Raw genomic sequence first — 19,887 nt, 5'->3', positions numbered from 1 at the left:
AGGGACATCGCGGGGGCGACCCTCCTCCATGAGGGCAGTCGCATAGAAGCTACCGCAGTGGAGGTTGGAACCACACAACTCCCGACAGGTGCCCACAAGCCAAGGAGTCCAAGTGGGAGAAGGCTAGGAAGCGTCCAGAAGGCTTGAACTTCCGGAAGGAACGCAGCCCTGCCAGCCCCTTGCAGCCCAGCGAGACTGATTTTGGCCAGAACACACGGCAGGGTCAGAGGGACTAAGGACCCTCCCCACGGTCATCAGTCCGCTCTCACAGGGATGTCATCACCCATCGCAAGGGCAGAGTTCTCCTTACCCCATTGCCACCGCCCGGACGCTGTCCCAGGAGAGCCGAAGCTTCCAGCAGGTGAGCTTGGTGACGCACATTCAAATCATAGAAGACCAAAGCTCCAGCAGTTTGTGAGCACAGCTTGTATTGTTTTCAGCCTCCCAAGTGCATGGGTGTTTGTTAGAACAGCAATGTGAGGCCAGCGCCTTGGCAGAGCAGGCTAAACCTCTGCCTGCAGTGCCGGCATCCCAACCTATCCACTTCCCATCCAGCTCTCTGCTATGGCCTGGGAAAGCAGTAGAAGATGGCCCAAGTCCTTGGGCCCCTGCTCCCACATGGGAGACCTGGAAGAATCTCCTGGCTCCTGGCTTCAGCCTGGCCCAGTCCGGGCTGTTGTGGCCACTTGGGGAGTGAAGCAGCAGACAGATCTCTCTCTCTCTCTCTCTCTCTCTCTCTCTCTCTCCCCCCTCTCTCTCTCTTCCCTGTAACTATGCCTTTCAAATAAATAAATAAATCTTTTAAAAAAGAAAAGTGTGCAGACACGTGACCCCTGTGCCCAGTGCTTGGTTCGTGTCACCTCCCTAACTTCTCGTAGTCACCTGCAGTGTTGATGATGACACTGTGCCCTGAAACCCCCGAGAGGAACTCGGGCATCAGAAGATGAAACAGCCGCCAACTCAAGGTCCTCACCGGGCACCAGTGCAGAGTTCTGGCATCAGACGGGGAGAGGGACAGTGGGACTGGGGAGGGGAGGATGGAAGGGGAGAGGGACGGTGGGACTGGGGAGGGGAGGATGGAAGGGAGGGAGAGAGAGAGAGAGGAGGAAGATGCACAGATTCACTCCACAGGAAAGAAACTCCTCCCTCCCCAGCAGATGCAAAAAGAAAAAAGAAAAAGAAAAATAACTGATGTCCTTATTCTGCATCCTGGACAGAGACTTGCCGGCATTCTTTGGAAGGAGCAATCCTCCCACTGCCCTTCCTGGTATTTCCTGCCGGCGGGACCTCCCATCTCTGAGAACTCTAATGCCACCTGACGCTCCTCACCTGTTGCCCTACAAACACTTAAGCTGAAGCCGCTGTTTCTAAAAAGGTAAATAAATGTGAGCTTCGGGTTTCCAACCTGGGTGGTGTGGACACTGGGAGCCAGCTGTCTGTGGGGTGGGGTCTCTGTCCTGAGCCACACGCCCCCCCCCCCAGACCCCACCCTCCACAGGCTCCCTGGAGGACAAGATGGCCTGGCTGGCTGAGTCAGCACGCCACGGGCTGTCGTCCGACTTTTCTCACAGCTTCCTGGAAGGCTGCTTCTAGTAGATTCCAAGTGGGGATTTTCCCGTGCCTTCTTCCCTCCCCTGCCAGCAACTGAGAGCGTTTGCATAATGCCAGTTCCTTGTGGCTTGGGACCCAGTGTGGGTCCAGCTCTGCACGCATTCCCTAGGAATTTCAATCTTGTTTACTTTTAGCGACAGGAGACGTGTGTCCCTCATGCAAAACGGTTCTAGTCCTTAACCCGAGTGCACAACTCCCTGCCACCACGCACGTCCCGTGGCTGCACAGCCACCACCACCGCCTACGACCAAAACTGTCTCATCTCCTCGCACTCAGATCCGGTCCCCAGGAAACGCTCCCTCCCCTAGCTCCTGGCACCCCGCGTTCCACTTCCTGTCTCTGGACAGGGACCTGCTGGGACTGTAACCCTGCTGGGTTTTTCCTACTGGGTCTGGGTTATTTCACTGAGCACCTCGTCCTCAGGCCCCCTCACCATCCCATGAGTCAGCATTTCCTTCCTTCTGAAGGCTGACTCATTCTCCACCTCGTGGCTGGAACACGCCCACCCCATCCCCTCCAGCATTTCTGCCTCCTGGCTGCCACCACGGCTATCTTCACTTTCAGTTCTCCAGAGCACACACATGGAAGCAGAATCATATGACAATTCTAATGTTTGGAGAAACCAGCCTGGTGGTTCCCACAGCAACTAGTGACAACCCCCCCCAACCTCCGGGCACTTCTTTTTTTTTTTTTTTTTTTTTTTATTTGAGAGACACAGAGAGAAAGACACACACACAGGGAGAGAGAGACAGAGAACTCCCACCCCTAGTCCACTCCTCAAATGCCTATAATATCCCAAGCTGGGCACAGCCCAGGAGCCAGGAGTTCCATCCGGGTCTCGCACATGGATGGCAGAAACCCAGGCACTTGAACTACCACTCGAACCCAGGCTCTCTGGCATGGGATGCGGGCGTTTTAACCACCAGGCTGAATGCTCGCTGTCCCAAGCAATTTTTCTTGTGTGTCTAATGGTGGTTTGGTGCATGATCCAGGGAGCTTCAAAACGTCTGTGGGAAATGAAATTAGAAGGTGAGTTAATTTGGTCAAAAATGTTGACATTCACGCATGGTTTTTTTCATAATACACATTTTCCATGAAGTTGCTGAAGCCCCCTGGGATGTGGCCATGAGCTCAAACTTATTCATAGCTATATTCTAACTTCCTTATAGCTTGTTAAATAAAGTTCAGTTTTATTTATTTGAAAGGAAGAGAAACAGGGAGAGGAGGAGGAGGAGAGAGAGAGAGAGAGAGAGAGAGAGAGAGAGAGATCTTCCATCTGCTGGTTCACTCCCCAAATCCCGAATGCCTGCAGCAGCTGGACTGGTCCTGCCTGAAGCCGAGAGCCAGGAGCTCCACTGGGGCACGGGTGGCAGGGTGAACCAGCGGATGGAAGACCTCTCTCTCTCTGTCTCTACCTCTCTCTGCAACTCTGTCTTTCAAATAAATAATTTTTTTTAAAAGTCATCATTTATGTACCTAACCTGTCAAAGTCTCGTTGTCTTGGGTGTCTCCTATGGCTGAAGCTCTCCTGCGGGGCTGCCTGTGTCCCCTGTCTCCCCCTACAGACGCTTCTCCATTACGACAGCCTGAGAGACTTGGTTTGTACATTTTCTTTCTTTTTCTTTTGCTTTCTTCCTTTATTTCTTTCCTTTATTTCTCTCTCTCTCTCTTTCTTTCTCTCTTTCCTTCTCTCTTTCTTTTTTGGATACTTTCACAGTTTAATTTGCAAACAGAATTTTCATACCAAACTATCAGCCAAATCACATTGAATGGAGTGAATCATTCATTGTGGGAGGCCTTCAGTAACATTACTACAGCAGAAAAAATAAGGAGGTAGAAGCCAACGGAAAAGACAAATGCAACACTAGGTATAAATCTATAATCTATCTAATCTACAGCCTCTGCAGCTACTTCACACCCGGCTTTAGAGACTAAACCCAGCGTTTCTAGTAACCACAGAGACAACTGAAATAACATTTATCAGCAAAGCCGTTACATCACACTTGATGCAGCGAGTCGGAAGAGGTAAGAACCAGGATGCGTGAGACCGGGCGCTTTATCCACGACTCCTGTCTGCTTGACGGAGGGCGGAGTGTTCCAGCTTCAACTGCCTTCTTTAGCTTCTTCAGCTTCCCAGCCTTGTTCAGCCGGTCTACAAACTCACTCGTCGGCTTCGAGGAAGACACTTCTCCACTTTGCGACAGGTGCACCCGTATACCACCACAGAACCGGCTCTCCACTCACGACTTCCACTTTGTAAGAAAGCACCAGTATTTTCTGGAAGGCTGTCATGGAAGGAAGGAGGGTTGGCATAGCGGTATCCTGATATGTTCAGCAAAGCCAGGCGTCAAACAGAGGGCTGCACTGCACTGCTACCGGCCCCTCCTTTCCATCCCTCTCCCCGGGGGCCCATTACACTGGAGCAGTGACAGCTGGTTCTGGGATGTTTCTTTCTTCTCCTATAAAATGATGTCCTTACGTGGCTCAGCACGAGACACCTGTTCTTGAGGTTCTCTCTGGAGCGCTTTCTGAGCTCCCATGGTTTGCTGATTCTGAACGCATTCTGAAAGTTCTTTGCAGCCGGCCTCAGGAAGACACCTTGGGATGCGTTCAACGCTTTGCTCATTGGCGGGAAGGCGTTCCATCAGTCTGCTGTCCATGCTGACTTTCTAAGGGCTGTGGCTACTGCACTGATACCGTCTTTATGTATACGTGCAGCAAAAGCTACTGGAACCCCCTCTTGACCCAAATTCTCATTTTAAAGGCTCTTAGGGTTGGACCCATTAAGCATCCCATTAGCCAGAACACCAGTCAACAGAGCCAGCTTGTTCCTCTCTGACTGAAAAACCCATTGGAAAAAAAAAGGCAGCTTTTTGTTTTTACGTCATCTTCAAAACCTTCCTCCAGTTATTTGCAGCACCTGATTAACTTGTTCAAAACCTGAGCGCATGTTTGCATGGTCTCTAGATCGTCACATCGTCTGCCACCGGCTGCCTGAATGGCAGAGAGCGAGAGAGCGCGTGTGCCCATCGGCAGTGAGCAAGCTTTGCTCCAGAGGCATCAAGAAACTCAGCGACTGCTTGCAAATCAGTACCAGTTTGAGCTAAGCCTTGAATAATACAGCCTGGAAAATCAGTAGGGTCAAACCTCTCTTTTTCATCTCCTTGCCTGGTTTTAAAAGGCTGGCCTGATACCGCTGGTTTTCGCTGATTTGGAATATTCATAAAAGACACTCAGATTTAAGGCAAAGAGAAAAGAGCCAGAAAACCACAAGGTGGCAGCAACAGTGGCAGAGTGCTGTCCTCTGTGCCCAGAACGAACTCTGTACATTTTCATCGGAAATGTTCCACGTGTAGAGGACAACTGGCCACAACCAGAGACAAAGAAAGACCTTGAAAGTGGCTGCTCGCAATTCACTAGTGAAGCAGCTGCCTGCTGTGGTCTTGTCCACGGAGGGAAGATGTCCTACGTTCTGCTTCTGTAGCTCCAGTCATAAATCCGTCCTAATAAATCTCTTTTACAAACATACCAGGCCCACCGCCCTTTGGAAGTGTGGTCCCAAGTCATGTAGGCTACAATTTGATGAACCTATAAATATTGTAAGAAGCGGGATTGTCGCTCAGTTCCCGGGGAATGATTCCAGCTGAGCCCCCTGGCGTAATAAACTGCTTCGATCCTCCACCGTCTCTGGTGCCTGTTTGAACAAAGGGAGTCTTCCCACCTCGGATTTCTGTAACACACGCAGGATTCACAGAAGTGCTCGGTGACTCAGTGTTCACCAGCCGCACTCACCCAGGTTCCCAGCATCCAGGAACTCCCCTTCCTTTTGCCTCTGTGCCACCCGTTTCCTCCCACCTCCGAGGGAAATCCTGCTCTGAATTCTCACACCGTAGAGGACTTGGTTTGTTTTTAAATAGTGTTTCTGTGATAATCTCACCCAATATTCCATTCACGAGATTCTTGCATGGCGTAGCATACGGAAGACTTTTGTTAGCATCTATTTCTTTTTTGGAAAGATTTATTTTATTTGGAAGGCAGAGTGGCAGAGAGGGGGAGAGAGAAAGAAGGAAAGTGAGGGGGAGAGAGAGAGAGAGAGAGAGAATGAATGAGAGAGAATCTCCCACCTGCTGGCTCATCCCCCAAATGGCCTCGACAGTCACCGTTGGACCAGACCCAAGTCGGGAGCCTGGAGCTCCATCCGGGTCTCCCACATGGGGGCAGGGACCCGAGCACTTGGGCCAGCTGCCTCCCAGGGTGCATAAGCAGGGAGCTGGATAAGAGGCAGAGCAGCCAGGACCCCAAGCAGTGCTCCCATCTGGGCGCCGGCGCCTCAAGTGGCGGCTTAACCAGCAGCACCGCAATGCCGCCCCCTCTCTTCTGTCTCTGACAGCTGCACCCGACCAGACACAGGGGTGTTCATTTGCATTTCCCTGAGGACTAACGGAACCTCTTTGTCTACTTGTTAACCACTTGTATCTCTTCTGAGAACTGCCTGTGAAGGGCCTCGAGTGGGTTATCTGGGCGTGTTCTGATGGCGCTGTATGGGTTCCTCATGCAGCTGGCACATTAATCCCTTGTTGGATATTTGGATTGTAAGTCTCCCATTGAAATGATCCCATTCTGATCATTTTCCTTGTGGTGTATACATATTTAGCTTGTTGCAATCCCACCTGTTGGATTTTGCTTTTGTCACCTGCACTTTTGGTGTTAAATCCAGTGGCGAGCGTCACAGTTTCCTTCTGTGTTTTATGTGTGGGGTGAGATGAAGCTCTGATTATTCTTCTACGGGAAGAACCACTTATTGAAGAATCTGCCCTCTCCCTGGTTTTTTTGTTTTGTTTTGTTTTGTTTTGTTTTGTTTTTTGAGAAGTGGTTGACTATCCGTACGTGGGTTTTATTTCTGGGGTTTCAATCCATTCCACTGTTTTCTGCATTTGCTTTATGCTGGTCCCCTGCCGTTTGGATGCCTACAGCTTGGTAATACAGCTTGAAATCAGGCGTGGGACACCTCCACTCTTGTTTTTCATGGTCAAGGCTGCTTTGGTAGCTCACATCCTTTCTGGTGAATTTAGAGGGGTTTTTTTTTTTCTGTTTCTGTCCAAAACAGAATTTTGGCAGGGATCACTTGGGCTCTGTGGATTACTTTGAGTGATGTGGGCATTTTACCATTACTAATCCCTCCAATCCATGAATATGGGATACTTTTCTACTATTCTACTCCTGTGCAATTTCCTTGACCAATGTTTTTTAGCATATAGACCTATCATTAAATTTATTCCTAAATATTTTTTTATTCTCTTATAAGTGGGACTGGGTGAGGATTTCTTAAGCAATACACTTTTTTTTTTTTTGACAGGCAGAGTGGACAGTGAGAGAGAGAGACAGAGAGAAAGGTCTTCCTTTGCCGTTGGTTCACCCTCCAATTGCCGCCACAGCCAGCGCGCTGTGGCCGGCGCACTGCGCCTATCTGAAGGCAGGAGCCAGGTGCTTCTCCTGGTCTCCCATGGGGTGCAGGACCCAAGCACTTGGGCCATCTTCCACTGCACTCTCGGGCCACCACAGAGAGCTGGCCTGGAAGAGGGGCAACCGGGACAGAATCTGGTGCCCCGACCGGGACTAGAACCCGGTGTGCCAGCGCCACAAGGTGGAAGATTAACCTACTGAGCCGCAGCACTGGCCAAGCAATACACTTTCAAAGCATGAACCATGATTCAGGGGAGCAGGAGTTTGCTGCTGTGGTAAAGCCACTGTTACGACTGCCTGCATCCCGTATCAGATGGTGTGAGGGTCGGCTCCTCTGTTCCAACCCAGCTTCCTGCTGATCAAGTACTAGGGCCCCTGCCACCCACCTGGGAGAGCCCTGTGTTCCAGCCTGGCCCAGCCCTGACTATTGTGGACATTCGGGGAATGAACCAGCAAATGGAAAATCTCTCTCTCTCTCTCTCTCTCTCCCCCCCCCCACCCAAATAAAATAAATAATTTTAAAAGAGCAACCAACTGGACTTACAGGAATGTCACATCATGTGGGATACACTTATAAATATCACATCCCTGAATCACAGCCCAATACGACATACTTTCCCCATATCAAAAGCCTTGTCACAAGACCCTCGTTTTGTGTCATTGAAATCCTGGTTTCAAGAAAAGGTGGCATATATGTGTATGTGGATGCTGTCGACATGCAAAGTGAATGTGGCAAGATGTGAAGAATGGCAAAAATTTAGAACTTAAAAAATACTTTAAAAACAAACTCACAAAGAATAAAAGTATTTCCTCTTCTGAATATAGTCAAGAAAACAAAAAGGCAATCACAGGAGAAAAAGAGACATATTTTTACCTCCTGCTTTTTTAAAAAAAGATTTATTTTATTTATTTGAAAGTCAGAATTACAGAGAGAGAGGTAGAGCCAGAGAGAGAGAGAGAGAGAGGTCTTCCATCTGCTGGTTCACTCCCCAAATGACCGCAATGGCCAGAGCTGAGCTGATCTGAAGCCAGGAGCCAGGAGCCTCCTCTGGGTCTCCCACGTGGGTGCAGGGGCCCAAGGACTTGGGCCATCTCCTACTGCTTTTCCAGGTGCACTAGCAGGGAGCTGGATCAGAAGTGGAGCAGCCAGGATTCGAACCAGTGCCCATTTGGGATGCCAGCACTTCAGGCGGCAGTTTTACCTGCTGCATCACAGCGCCAGCCCCAAGAAGACATATTTTTCGATCCTGCATGAGAAAAATAATTTTTACTCAGAATAGGCAGAGAATTCTTACAACTCAGAAGATCAAACCTCAGTGGAAAAAAAAGTCCAAAAAATTGAAAAGAGACATCCCAAAGTGAGATGTGCTAATGGCAAATACACACATGGAAAGATGTCCACCAGCACTCATGATAAGGGCAGCGTGCATTCAAATGACCACAAGTGACCCCTGGAATGGGCAACACGAAGATGACTGATGACACCGATGACTGACAATCAACGGTGGGTTGACGGTGCCCAGCTAGTGGACGTTGCGCCTGCCAGTGGCACGGTGTGCAACATGGCGTGGGCCTGGGGGATGACAATGGCCATTTTCCCGTGGAGTTGCACACACACCCACCACACACACCACCATTCCTCTTGTAGGCCTGGTTCATCTCTGCCCAGACTTGGATGCAGCCCAGACGTCCTTGAGGAGGTGAATGGACCACACAAGCACCGGCCAGTGCCGACGCTGAAATAACACTGAGCACTAAGCAAAAACCAGAGGGTGGGGTGCTGCGGTGTGACAGGTAAGCTGCCGCCTGCAGGGCCGGCATCCCACACGGGTGCCGGTTCAAGTCCTGGCTGCTCCACTTCCCATCCAGCTCCCTGCTAACACACCTGGGAAAGCAGCAGAAGATGGCCCAAGTGCTTGGGTCCCTGTAACCACATGGGAGACCCAGAAGAAGCTCCTGGCTCCTGGCTCAGCCCTGGTTGGTGCAGCCACTTGGGGAATGAACTAGCAGATAGAAGATTTCTCCCTCTCTCTCCCTCTCCCTCTCCCTCTCTCCCTCTCCCTCTCCCTCTCCCTCTCCCTCTCCCTCTCCCTCTCCCTCTCCCTCTCCCTCTTCTTTTCCCTCTCCCTCTCTCTCCCTCCCTCCCTCTCTCTCTCTCTCTCTCTCTCTCTCTCTCTCACACACACACACACACACACACACTAGGATTCGACCATGGGGCTCCAGGCTGATGGCTTGACTTAATCCCACTTTAACCAGCATAGTCACATTAAGTGTCTGTCTCCTCGACGTCTCGCACTGGGGCGTCACGTCAACAGGTGAATCCCTCAGGGACACTCTGCAAACCACGGTGCTCTTGCTGGGCCACGCCTTTTATCGTCTTCTCTGCACTGGATTTAGAAGAAGGGAAGCACCCAGGGGTGGGAAGTCAGCTGGTGGCGGGGAGGGGGGTGTCTGTTCCCACGACTCCAGCCCCAGAGCCTGCAGGTGGGGAAGCCCTGTTTCAGAAGATCCCAGCAGATGCACACCTTCTGCCAATGGAAGGACCACTGCTGAGAGCCCGGAGTCCCCTGATGAGTCAGGCGGGGAAAGCCCTGGGCACGGGCGGGGACGGGCACTACCAGCCTGAACTTGACCCGGCACCTCCTCCCTGAGGTCCCATGTGGGGCGTCGATCCCCTCTGAGCCACCTCCCCTGCAGAACAAAAAAACAACAGCTGGCCCTCTTTTGTGGGGAAACCCACCAGGTCCGATGCACGGCTGTGACTTCAACAGCCAGCGGCTCTGGGGATCAGTTTTGCATCACCACAAAGACGCTGTGATGAATTTACATGTGCACCTGTGCATTTGGGACGCATGCAGGAGTGCTGATGAGGTAAAACTCTTGGAGTAAAATGCTGGGCGGCACGGGAGGCACACATGGCTCCCTGGACAGACCATTTGAGGGACTCTCTCCAAAGGGCTGGATCTCATTTCAAAGCCCAGGCTCCATGTGTGAGGTCAACGTCCCACCCACACATCCACAATGCCTTCAGCCGGAGCGGGCTTCCAGCACAGAGGCTAACATGACATCTACGATGCTCACGTTTCCTATTGGAGGGTCTGGGTTCGAGTCCCGGCTCTGCTCCCAATTCCAGCGTCCTGCCGATGCAGACCCTGGAGGGCAGCAGTGACGGCTCAAGGACCTGGGTCCCTGCCACCCATGTGGGAGACCCGGATGGGGCTCCAAGCCTGATCCAAATGCAGGCACCTGGGGAAATGGACAATCTCCCTATGCCTTGTCTCTGTCTTTCATCTCTGTCTATCTCTGTCTCTCTACCTTTCAAATAAAATGGAAAAAGCAAACAAAAAATGTTTTACTAAATGATTCCATCAGGGTAGGCATCGTGGTGCACTGGGTTATGCCGGCTCTTGGGACATCAGCATCCCTTATTAGAGGGCTTGGGTTTGAGTCCTGCTTCTGCTTCCAACCCAGCATCCTGCTAAGGTAAACCCTGGGAGGGAGCAGGAACGGCCCAAGTTCCTGGGCCCCTGTACCCACATGGGAGACCCAGATGGAGCTCCTGGCTCCCGGCTTCAGCCTGGCCCAGCCCTGGCTGTTGTCATCATTTGGGGAGTGAACCAGCCAACGGGAGAGTGTCTTCTCCCCTCTCCCTCTGCCTCTCCCTCTCCCTCTCCCTCTCCCTCTCCCTCTTCCTCTCATACTGCACCACAACGCCTGCCCCCGTTCCACTCGTTCTCACATTACCATGAGACCCACAGTGCTGTGGCACACAGAGCCTGTTCCGTCTCTCTGTGTTTGTCCCCATTCTCTCGCCTCCTCTAGCTTGCCTTCCCCACTGTCCCAGCCTCTGTCCATCACTATTCTAGGTTCAGGCCGACTAAGTCTTTTTTTATTTTGTTTTGTTTTTGTGTGTGGATTTTTTTTTTTTTGTAACTCCCGCCCAGGAGAGAGAACATGCAGCAGGAGTCTCCCTGTGTCCCGCTTCTTTCACTGAAAGGCCTCCAGTTCTGTCTATTTCGCCGGTGTCAGGATGTCTCTCTTTTTCATGGCTGGATAGTATTCCACCATGTCCTTACACCCCATTGCAATCAGCCTCTTCTTCATCCAGCCGTCCACTGATGGATACCCAGGTTGATTCCACATCTTGGCGACAGTGGGCAGTGCTGTCGTGAACACACAAGACCAGGTGTCTTCCTTGCATGCCGGAACACTGCAAAACACACACTCGGCAGCTCTTGGGCAAGACTCCCCTCCCTCTCTCTCTTTTTTTTTAAGATTTATTTATTTATTTGAAAGTCAGAGTTACAGAGAGAGAGAGAGAGAGAGAGAGAGAATCTTCCATCTGCTGGTCTGCTCCCCAAATGGCTGCAACAGCAAGAACTGGGCCAAACAGAAGCCAGGAGCCAGGAGCTTCTTCCAGGTCTTCCATAGGGTGCAGGGGCCCAAGGACTTGGACCATTTTCTACTGCTTTCCAAGTCCATAGCAAAGAGCTGGATTGGAAGTGGAGCAGCTGGGACTCGGACCAGTGTCCATATGGGATGCCAGTGCCGCAGGCAGAAACTTAGCCCTCTGTGCCACATTGCTGGCCCCTCCCCTCCCTTCCCTCTTTTACCTGCTCACCCTTGCTCCCCATATCAGCCACAGCTTTTCGCTCAACCTCTCAAGTCTCCCCTACCCCCACCCCTTCTTTTTTTCCCCCCCCTCACTTTATTTGAGAGCAGACAGAAACAAAGAGAGAGAGCTCCCATCCTCGGGTCCATTCTCCCAAATGGCCAGGGCTGAGAGCCAGGAGCTCCATCCGGGTCTTCCGGGTCTCCCACATGGGTGGCAGGCACCCAGCTACTACCTAGCCACGGCCTGATGGCTCAACCAGCAGGCCAGAGCCGGCCCCTTCCACTCACTTCCTGCTCTCTCTCCAGCCTCACCCCACTCAGGTGACTGTCACCCCTCACTTTCTAATGCAAGTTTCAAATTGCAGGCTCTAAAAATAAAGCTCGCAAGTTTCTCATGCAGGGTGTGCGTAGCCTCTCCCGCCTCCAGCCTCACGGCGGTGGCTTCGACCTGCTGGTCCTCCCAACAAGTCCCACCAATGGAGTCACCAGCAACGTATCTGCCACTGACCTCAGGTGAGTGCTGCAATCCAGGTTCCCCAGAGGCCGCCTGGACCACACCCCACCCCCAGACACCAAAGGCTCCAAGGGGAGTCCCCTTCTGCCTCTGCCAGTTTCTCGAGACTGAAAACTCCTTGTCTTCTGCGTCCATCTCTCCGACCTCTGCTTTTGCCATTACGTGGCGCCCTTCCCCGCGTCTCCGTGCCCTCTCTCTTCCAGTGCGTGTGAGGGAGGCCAGAAGAAAGAGCTTCTACCAGCTGCTTCACTCCTCAACGCCCATGACAGCCAGGGCTGGGCCAGGCGGAAGCCAGGGGCCAGGAGCTCCATCCGGGTCTCCCACGGGGGTAGCAGGTGCACAAGTCTTGAGCCCTCACTACTGCCTCCCGTGGGCACAGTAGCAGGAATGCTGGCATCAGGAGGCAGAGCCAGGATAGAATCCAGCCCTCCGGTATGGGGCGCTAAGTCCTTGTTCCTTCCTCTTGTAGTAATTGCGCCTCAATCACCTAGGCCCAGGTACTGCCTCTGAACCTCACTGCAGATTGCAAAGGTCTTCTGAGGGCCCTGCTGGGCAGGGACGTGAGGGAGGACACTGCTCCACGGGGACAGCCTTGGAGAACAAGTGGTCTCCAGGACCACAAGGTGCCAGGGTCAGGCCGGTAAGTGACCACTCATGGCTCCTTTTCTCCTCTCCTGGCCCCACCGGACCGCCAGCTAAGTTAGAAACAGAGGGGCCGGCGCTGTGGCATAGCAGGTAAAGCTGCCACCTGCAGTTGCCGGCATCCCCTATGGACGCCGGTTCATGTCCCGGCCGCTCCACTTCTGATCCAGCTCCCTGCTGATGCACCTGGGAAAGCAGTAGAAGATGGCCCAAGTGCTTGGGCCCCTGCACCCACATGGGAGACCTGGAAGAAGCTCCTGGCTTCGGATCAGACCAGCTCCAGCCGTGGCAGCCATCTGGGGAGTGAATCAGTGGATGGAAAATCTCTGTCCTCCCCGCCGCCCCCCCCCCCCCGCCTCTGCCTCTCTATAACTCTGCCTTCCAAATAAATAAATAAATCTGTAAAAAGAAAGAAAGAGAGAAACAGAGGTACCTGGAGCCCCACTCCCAATCCCTGGCTGGTGCCCAGTGCAATACCCCCCACCCACCCAGGGATGGTTTGTTGAATGAATGCATGAGCCCCAGCAGGGGGAGGGTGCGAACAGGAAGGCTGGACGTCCCCCGCCTGAGGGGCCCCTCCCGGACTCAGCAGGGCGGTGGGGGACGGCAGCAGCGGGGTGGGGATTTCCCTACCCTGCCGCCAATAGCTCAAGTCTCTCCCCACCCCGGCCGGACATCCCCAGAGAGGGCGGGTCGGCCCCCGGGCAGGCAGGTCGAGGCAAGCAAAACCCAGCCGGCGTCCGGAGGGGCTGTAGCTTTCCTCTCTCCCGGCCGCCGCCCGCGCCGCCTATGCAGCGCGGGCCGCGGGCCGCGATGGCGGAGGAGAGCACCGGCTGCGTCTTGCCGCGCCTGCCCTGGGCGTCCGTGTTGCGCGCCGCGCTGCTGCTGGCGCTCGCCGGCGTCGCCATCCACTGCCTTGTCTGTAGCCAGCGGCTCGCGCGGCAGCAGCAGCAGCACCGGCAGCCGCAGCTCGAACCACCTGCGGTGAGTCACGGAGCGGACGCGCGCGGGGCAGAGGGGCCGGCGGCGAGCGGGAGAGGCCGTGCGCCGGGGCGCACGCGGGCCAAGGAGCGGGGGTGAGATGGGTGAACGCGGAGGGGTTGAGGATGGGGTCGGGGAGAGAGAGAGGCAGGTCGGACTGCCGCGAGGCGCTGTGCGCTCCGGGCCTCCTCGCCCCTCCTCGGCGAGGCTGTCTCGAGGCCGCTGGGGGCTTCACGGGGCTGGCAGCGCGGTACCCAGAGGCGCGGGAAGTTCCGCCTTGGGGACCGCGCAGAGGTGCCCGCCGTGCGCTCGCGCGCGCGGTGACTTCCAGGAAAACCAGGAAGCTCTGGTCCTGGCGCTCCCCTGGACCGCCTCTCTCTCTCTCTCTCTCTCTCTGAGGGGTCCCGGAGGAGATGCCGGCTTGGGGGCGCGGGGGCGAGGGGGGGAGGGGACGCCCCAGGCCCCCGGGCTGACGTCTTCTAGTCTCTGTGTTTTGTTTATCTCCCCCAGGGGGACATCGCGGAGCTGCAGCTGAATCACTCAGGTAACGCGGGGCAGGTGTGCGCAGTGAGTGCGCGCGCGCCGACGTGCGGGGACAGGTGAGAGGGCTTGCGTTAGCGCCCAAAGGAGAGACAGAGAGAGAGAGAGACACGGACGGACGGAGGGATGGGGCAGGTGTGTGCCTGGGCGTCTTCCCCTGCGTATTCAGTTCCTCGCAGTACGTTTTTATTTATTTTTTATTGAAAGGCAGAGGGATCTTCCATCTGCTGGTTCACACTCCAAATGCCCACAACAACTGGGGCTGAGGGAAGCCGGGAGCCCCATCCGGGTCTCCCACGTGGCTGGCAGGGGCCCAAGCACTTGAGCCATCACTGCTGCCCCCCAGGGTGCTCATTAGGAGCTGGCATCGGGAGCAGAGGAGCCGGGGACTCCAGCCAGGCTGCCCGGGATCTTAACCACTGTGTCCAACACCCGTGGGCAGGCAAGGTTCTGGGTGCCCCTGGAGTGAACAAGATGGCCAAAAACCTGAGCTTACCCTGTGCTGTGGGGAGACGCAAACCGTAGGCATGGCCAAGCTGGGAGGGTCCAGGCGGAGGAAGGTGGAGGGGAGGAAGGGCAGGGCCCATGTCAAGGGGACCCCTGGGGACCTCCCTGGGAGGGCTCCAGCCGATGGCTGCCTGCGGGAGGGCAGGGCCCTTCCCGCCTCTCTCTGCTCCTCTTCCGCTTCTGGGTGGTTACAGCCTCAGAGGTGAGGTCTGGGGGTTTGGGTGCTGGGTTCCATTCAGCTTGCAACCAATGGGTCTTTGGTTCCTTCTCTTTGGCATTTTGGGCTCTGATTCTTGGTGAGCGTCTCTTTCCCTGCCTGTCTCTGTCTCTTTGTCTGTCTCCATCTCTCTGTCTCTGTATCGCTATCTTTCTTCTCTGTCTCCTTATCTCCCTGTCTGTCTCCTCATCTCTCTATCTCTCTCTTATCTCCCTCCCTCTTCTTGAGAAGCTCTGTGTGGCTATAAACCCAGTCGTGCCCGATGGTACCCCGGGGATGGAGGCACGGATGCTGACACTGTGCTGTGCACTGGATGCGTCTGCACCCTGGATCTGCCCCGAAGCCAGGCGTGACCCTCACAAGGGCCTGGAGCTGACTACTCCCAGAGAGCAGATGCCCTGTAGCTCCTCCTACCACGCCCAGTTTATCCCACCTGCAACTGAGCCCTGGCCTGGACCGGGGGGGGGGGGGGGTGCGTTTGGTGTGGTGGTCACCTGGGACCCAGGGGAGGCCTCCCAGCAAAGTCCAGGAGATGGACGGAGCCATTTAGGACTCAGACCCCAGAGAGAGGAGGGCACCACCTTGCAGGGCCCCTGAGGAGGGGGTTGTCTGGGGCACCAGCAGGTGGGGAATGGATCTGGGTGTCCTTGGGGCTCTAATGAGGTATAGAGGGGGCAGGTGAGGGTCCCGTGGGACTCGCTGGGGCTGGGAGGGAGTCACAATGGCCCCTCTGCAATGCCCATGGAACCCGGGGTCTGGGATGGGGCGGTGCCGGCTGTGGCTGGCTGTCCCTCAGTGGGGTGGCCTCAGGGGGCCGTTACAGCAGGCAGATGTTCAAGATCGATTACTTTGCGGAACTGGGGGGAGGTGGAGGACTGGAAACCTCCACCGTCAGGAACCACAGAGCTCTGGTCTGGTGTGGAGAGGTTAACCCCATACAGACGCTGGGCCACAAAACAATAGGTGTTCGCCCCACCTAGTCTCTGCCTCTGTCTGTCTCTCTGTGTGTCTTTCTCTGTCCATCTCCTGGTTTCTCTCTCCCCCTCCTCCTCTTCCTCCCTCTCTCCCTGCCCCTCCAACTCCCTCTCCCTACATCCTATGTCCCTGACCCCCATCCTTCACTGGTCGTGGCCCTAACCCTCTCTCCTCCCACCCCCCTACCTGCCACCCCCAGGTCCTCGGCAGGACCCCAGACTGCACTGGCAGGCAGGCCCGGCTCTGGGCCGCTCCTTCCTGCATGGACCAGACCTGGACAAGGGGCAGCTGCGTGTCCACCGGGACGGCATCTACAGGCTGCACATCCAGGCCACGCTGGCCAACTGCTCTTCCATGGGCACCACGTGGCCCCACGGTGCCACCCTGGCCATCGGCATCTGCTCCCCAGCCACCCACAGCATCAGCCTCCTACGCCTCCACTTCCACCAGGGCTGCACCGTCACCTCCCAGCGCCTGACACCCCTGGCCCGCGGAGACGTGCTGTGCACCAACCTCACCCTGCCCCTGATGCCCTCCCAAAATGCTGACGAGACCTTCTTTGGCATCCAGTGGGTGCACCCCTGACCCCTGTTCCTGGGTTGCTGTTTCTGTGTTCTCCTGGATGGATGAGGAGGCCCAAGGAGAAGATGCAAAATCTCTGGACAGTCCTCCTGGAACTTGACCAGGGCATCAAGAGGGAAATTGAAGGAAGTGTCCCAGGACCTGAAGAGATGTGCCGGTAAAATGTCATGGCAGTCCCCTGTAAATAAATGATGGACTTGAAGTAGCAACAGTGCATTGGTTTGGGTGTGTGAGTTGCAACAAATGTTGCCAAGTGCAAGGTGTCTTAGTGGTTCTGGAGTCCGCAACAAAGCGACATCCAGGGGGGTTTACACAGGGACTTGGACATTTCCCACAAGTCCAACCCCAAGGTCAAGGCCCCAGCAGGCAAAGCTGGGTCCTCACTGGCCCTAGAGGCAAGCGAGTTCTCCCAAGCCTTTTTTTTTTTTTTAATTTATTTGAAGGGCACAGAGTCAGAGACAGCCAGAGTGACTGCCCATTTGCTGGTTTACTTCTCAAATGCCTGCAGTAGCTGGAGCGGGACCGGGCTGCAGCCAGGATCAGGGAGCTCCAACCACATCTCCCACGTGGTTGACAGGGACCCAAGGACCTGAGCCATCACTGCTGCCTCCCAGGTGTGCATCAGCAGGGAGCTGGCCTCAGGAGCCAGAGGTGGGCCTCTGATGTGGCACGTGGGCACCTTCACTGCTGAGCTAAACACCTGTTCCCATGAGCCTCTCAGGACACTCACGCCACCCGTGAGAGAAGCCCCCAAAGGCTCCCACCCCTTAACACTGTCCCACGGAGGGCTGAGTTGCATCCTAGGAATGTGGTGATGGGGAGGCAGTGAACCAGCACTCAAACTCTGCCAAATATATGAGAACTCTCTCTTCTCTTCTCTTGATTTTTTTAATAATAATACTTTATGACACATTGGGAATTTTTTAAAATATTTATTTATTTATTTGAAAGAGTTACAGAGAGCCAGAGGCAGAAAGAGAGAGAGCTCTTCCATCCACTGGTTCACTCCCCAAACAGTTGCAACAGCCAGAGCTGGGCCAATACAAAGCCGGGAGCTAGGAGCTTCTTCCAGGTCTCCCAAGCACTTGAGCCATCTTCTGCTTTCCCAGGCCACAGCAGAGAGCTGGATTGGATGTGGAATAGCTGGGACTTGAACCGGCACCCATATGGGATGCTGGCACTGCAGGCAACAGCTTTACCCGCTACGCTGCAGCACCAGCCCCTCTTTACTTTCTTCTTAACCTTCTGGGAAATCTAGTTTTTACTTAAAAAAAAATGAAGATGATTCACGATGACTTTGATAAAAGTAACCTCAGGTGGAGGATACTGTGGCAGAGAAAGGAATCCTGACTTTCGAAAATTTGAGCTCTCGGTTTACAAAACCCAAGATTCCAAGGGGATCTCCAAAAATCTGTAGAGAGATGACTTCAACAGATGTCAGTGCAGAACTTCCCCCTTGTGCACACTATTTGCATAGAGGCCTTATTCATAATTACTCAAAAGTGAAAGCGCCCATCAGCAGGTGAATGAATGGACAACAGAAAGTGGTGGCTGCGTGCAATGGAATAAAATTCAGCGTTAAGAAGGAAGGAAGTTAGTTTTGGGCGGGCATGGAGGCCACTTGGGATGTCTGCCTCCCAATTTGGAGGACATGAGCTCTGCTTCCAATCCAGCTCCCTGATGATGCATTCCCTGGGAGGCAGCAGTGAGGGCTCAAGTGCCTGGGCCCCTGTCACCTACACGGGAGACCCAGATGGAGCTCCTGGCTCCTGGCTTCAGCCTGGCCCAGCCCTGCCTATGGTGGGCATTTGGGGAGTGAACCAGTGAATGGAAGATCTCACTCATTCTGTCTTTCTGCCTTTCAAACAAATAAACATTGTTCCAAGTGCTGGGTGCCAGGAAAAGGCTTTTCCTTGAGGGGAGGGGTCCAGGTTGGTGTGGAGAGGCGTTGGGGCCAGCACTGTGGTGCAGCCCCTTATCCACCAGCATCCTATACCAAACACCAGTTCAAGTCCCCACTGCTCCATTTCCAGTGCAGCTTCCAGCAAATGCGCCTGGGAAGGCAACAGGTGATCCTGGGACACCCAGATGGAGGTCCTGGCCCCTGGCTTTGTCCTGGCCCAGCCCTGGCTGTTGCAGGCATTTAGGGAGTTAACCAATAGATGGAAGATTGATCTCTCCCTCTCCCTCTCTCTCTTTCTCTGGCACTCTGCCTTTCAAATAAAATAAATAAATAAACCTTTAAAAAAAAATACTAGGCCGGCGCCGCAGCTCACTAGGCTAATCCTCCACCTTGTGGCGCCGGCATACCAGGTTCTAGTCCCGGTCGGGGCACCGGATTCTGTCCTGGTTGCTCCTCTTCCAGGCCAGCTCTCTGCTGTGGCCCGGGAGTGCAGTGGAGGATAGCCCACGTGCTTGGGCCCTGCACCCCATGGGAGACCAGGAGATGCACCTGGCTCCTGCCATCGGATCAGCGCAGTGCACCGGCCACAGCGGCCATTGGAGGGTGAACCAACGGCAAAGGAAGACCTTTCTCTCTCTCTCTCTCTCTCTTTCTCACTGTCCACTCTGCCTGTCAAAAAATAAAAACTAGTAAGGATATCTAGTCCGTGTGGGGCAAGAGGGACCCTCAGCAATGGTGCCAGGGAGGAGGGAGGTGCAGAGTTCTGAAATCCCCCTGCCTCTGAGGAGGAACACGCAAGGTGGGGGGCGTGGGGACTGTGGCAGGGCAGCCGCATGCTTGGGTGGGATTCGGGATTGGCCGAGCCTCCTCCCTCTGGCATTTTCTGGTCCTTTCTCTAAGCTGAGTTTTTGAATAGGGAATCCTTCTGCATGACTCGTAATGGAAAACAAAAAACTTTCCCCCACCACCCCCTGTCCTTCCCGGCAGACAAACCCCGCGGCCCTTCTAGGGATGAGCTCTGCAGGTTCCTGTTAGGTACCCTCTGCACCTGGTAGGTGCCCACTCTACCTGTTAATGTGCCTGCTGCACCTGTTAGGTACCCACTGCACCTGTTAGGTGCCTACCCCACCTGTTAGGTGCCTGATCCACCTGTTAGGTGCCTACCCTACCTGTTAGGTGCCTGATCCACCTGTTAGGTACCTGCCCCACCTGTTAGGTGCCTGATCCACCTGTTAGGTGCCTACCCACCTGTTAGGTACCCACTGCACCTGTTAAGGTGCCTGCTCCACCTGTTAGGTGCCTGCCCACCTGTTAGGTGCCTGCTCCACCTGTTAG

The 19,887-nt window shown here is 54.5% G+C and overlaps 1 protein-coding gene and 1 pseudogene across 2 annotated transcripts; one reads left to right on the top strand and one right to left on the bottom strand.

Annotated features, from left to right (window-relative positions):
* Positions 1-3,836: 3,836 nt before the first annotated feature.
* LOC100348540 (eIF5-mimic protein 2-like) lies at positions 3,837-5,178 on the bottom strand (annotated as a pseudogene).
* Positions 5,179-13,508: 8,330 nt separating this feature from the next.
* Positions 13,509-16,878, top strand: CD70 (CD70 molecule). Of its 2 annotated transcripts, XM_002723968.6 has the most exons (3): positions 13,509-13,831; positions 14,339-14,372; positions 16,267-16,876. In XM_002723968.6, exons 1-3 carry the CDS (start codon positions 13,637-13,639, stop codon positions 16,650-16,652), a joined length of 615 nt encoding a protein of 204 aa, XP_002724014.2. In that variant the 5' UTR covers positions 13,509-13,636; the 3' UTR covers positions 16,653-16,876. The 2 variants fall into 2 exon arrangements, with proteins under 2 accessions (XP_002724014.2, XP_089172343.1); XM_089316217.1 differs by lacking the exons at positions 13,509-13,831; positions 14,339-14,372 and adding an exon at positions 14,408-14,546 and having other exon boundaries at positions 16,267-16,878.
* Positions 16,879-19,887: the final 3,009 nt, after the last annotated feature.

Source organism: Oryctolagus cuniculus, chromosome 16, assembly GCF_051225735.1.
Source record: "Oryctolagus cuniculus isolate XC-2025 breed Fujian yellow rabbit chromosome 16, ASM5122573v1, whole genome shotgun sequence".
Lineage (NCBI taxonomy): Eukaryota > Metazoa > Chordata > Mammalia > Lagomorpha > Leporidae > Oryctolagus > Oryctolagus cuniculus.
Note: the sequence above shows the minus strand (reverse complement) of the source record. Positions and strands in the feature narration are given on the sequence as shown.

What these genes read in the sequence shown, in the direction of transcription:
- CD70 (XM_002723968.6), top strand. Translation starts at nt 13,637, where the DNA reads ATGCAGCGCGGGCCGCGGGCCGCGATGGCGGAGGAGAGCACCGGCTGC. An exon ending in CGCAGCTCGAACCACCTGCG is followed by an intron (nt 13,832 to 14,338) that starts GTGAGTCACGGA and finishes TATCTCCCCCAG; the next exon opens with GGGGACATCGCGGAGCTGCA. An exon ending in GCTGCAGCTGAATCACTCAG is followed by an intron (nt 14,373 to 16,266) that starts GTAACGCGGGGC and finishes TGCCACCCCCAG; the next exon opens with GTCCTCGGCAGGACCCCAGA.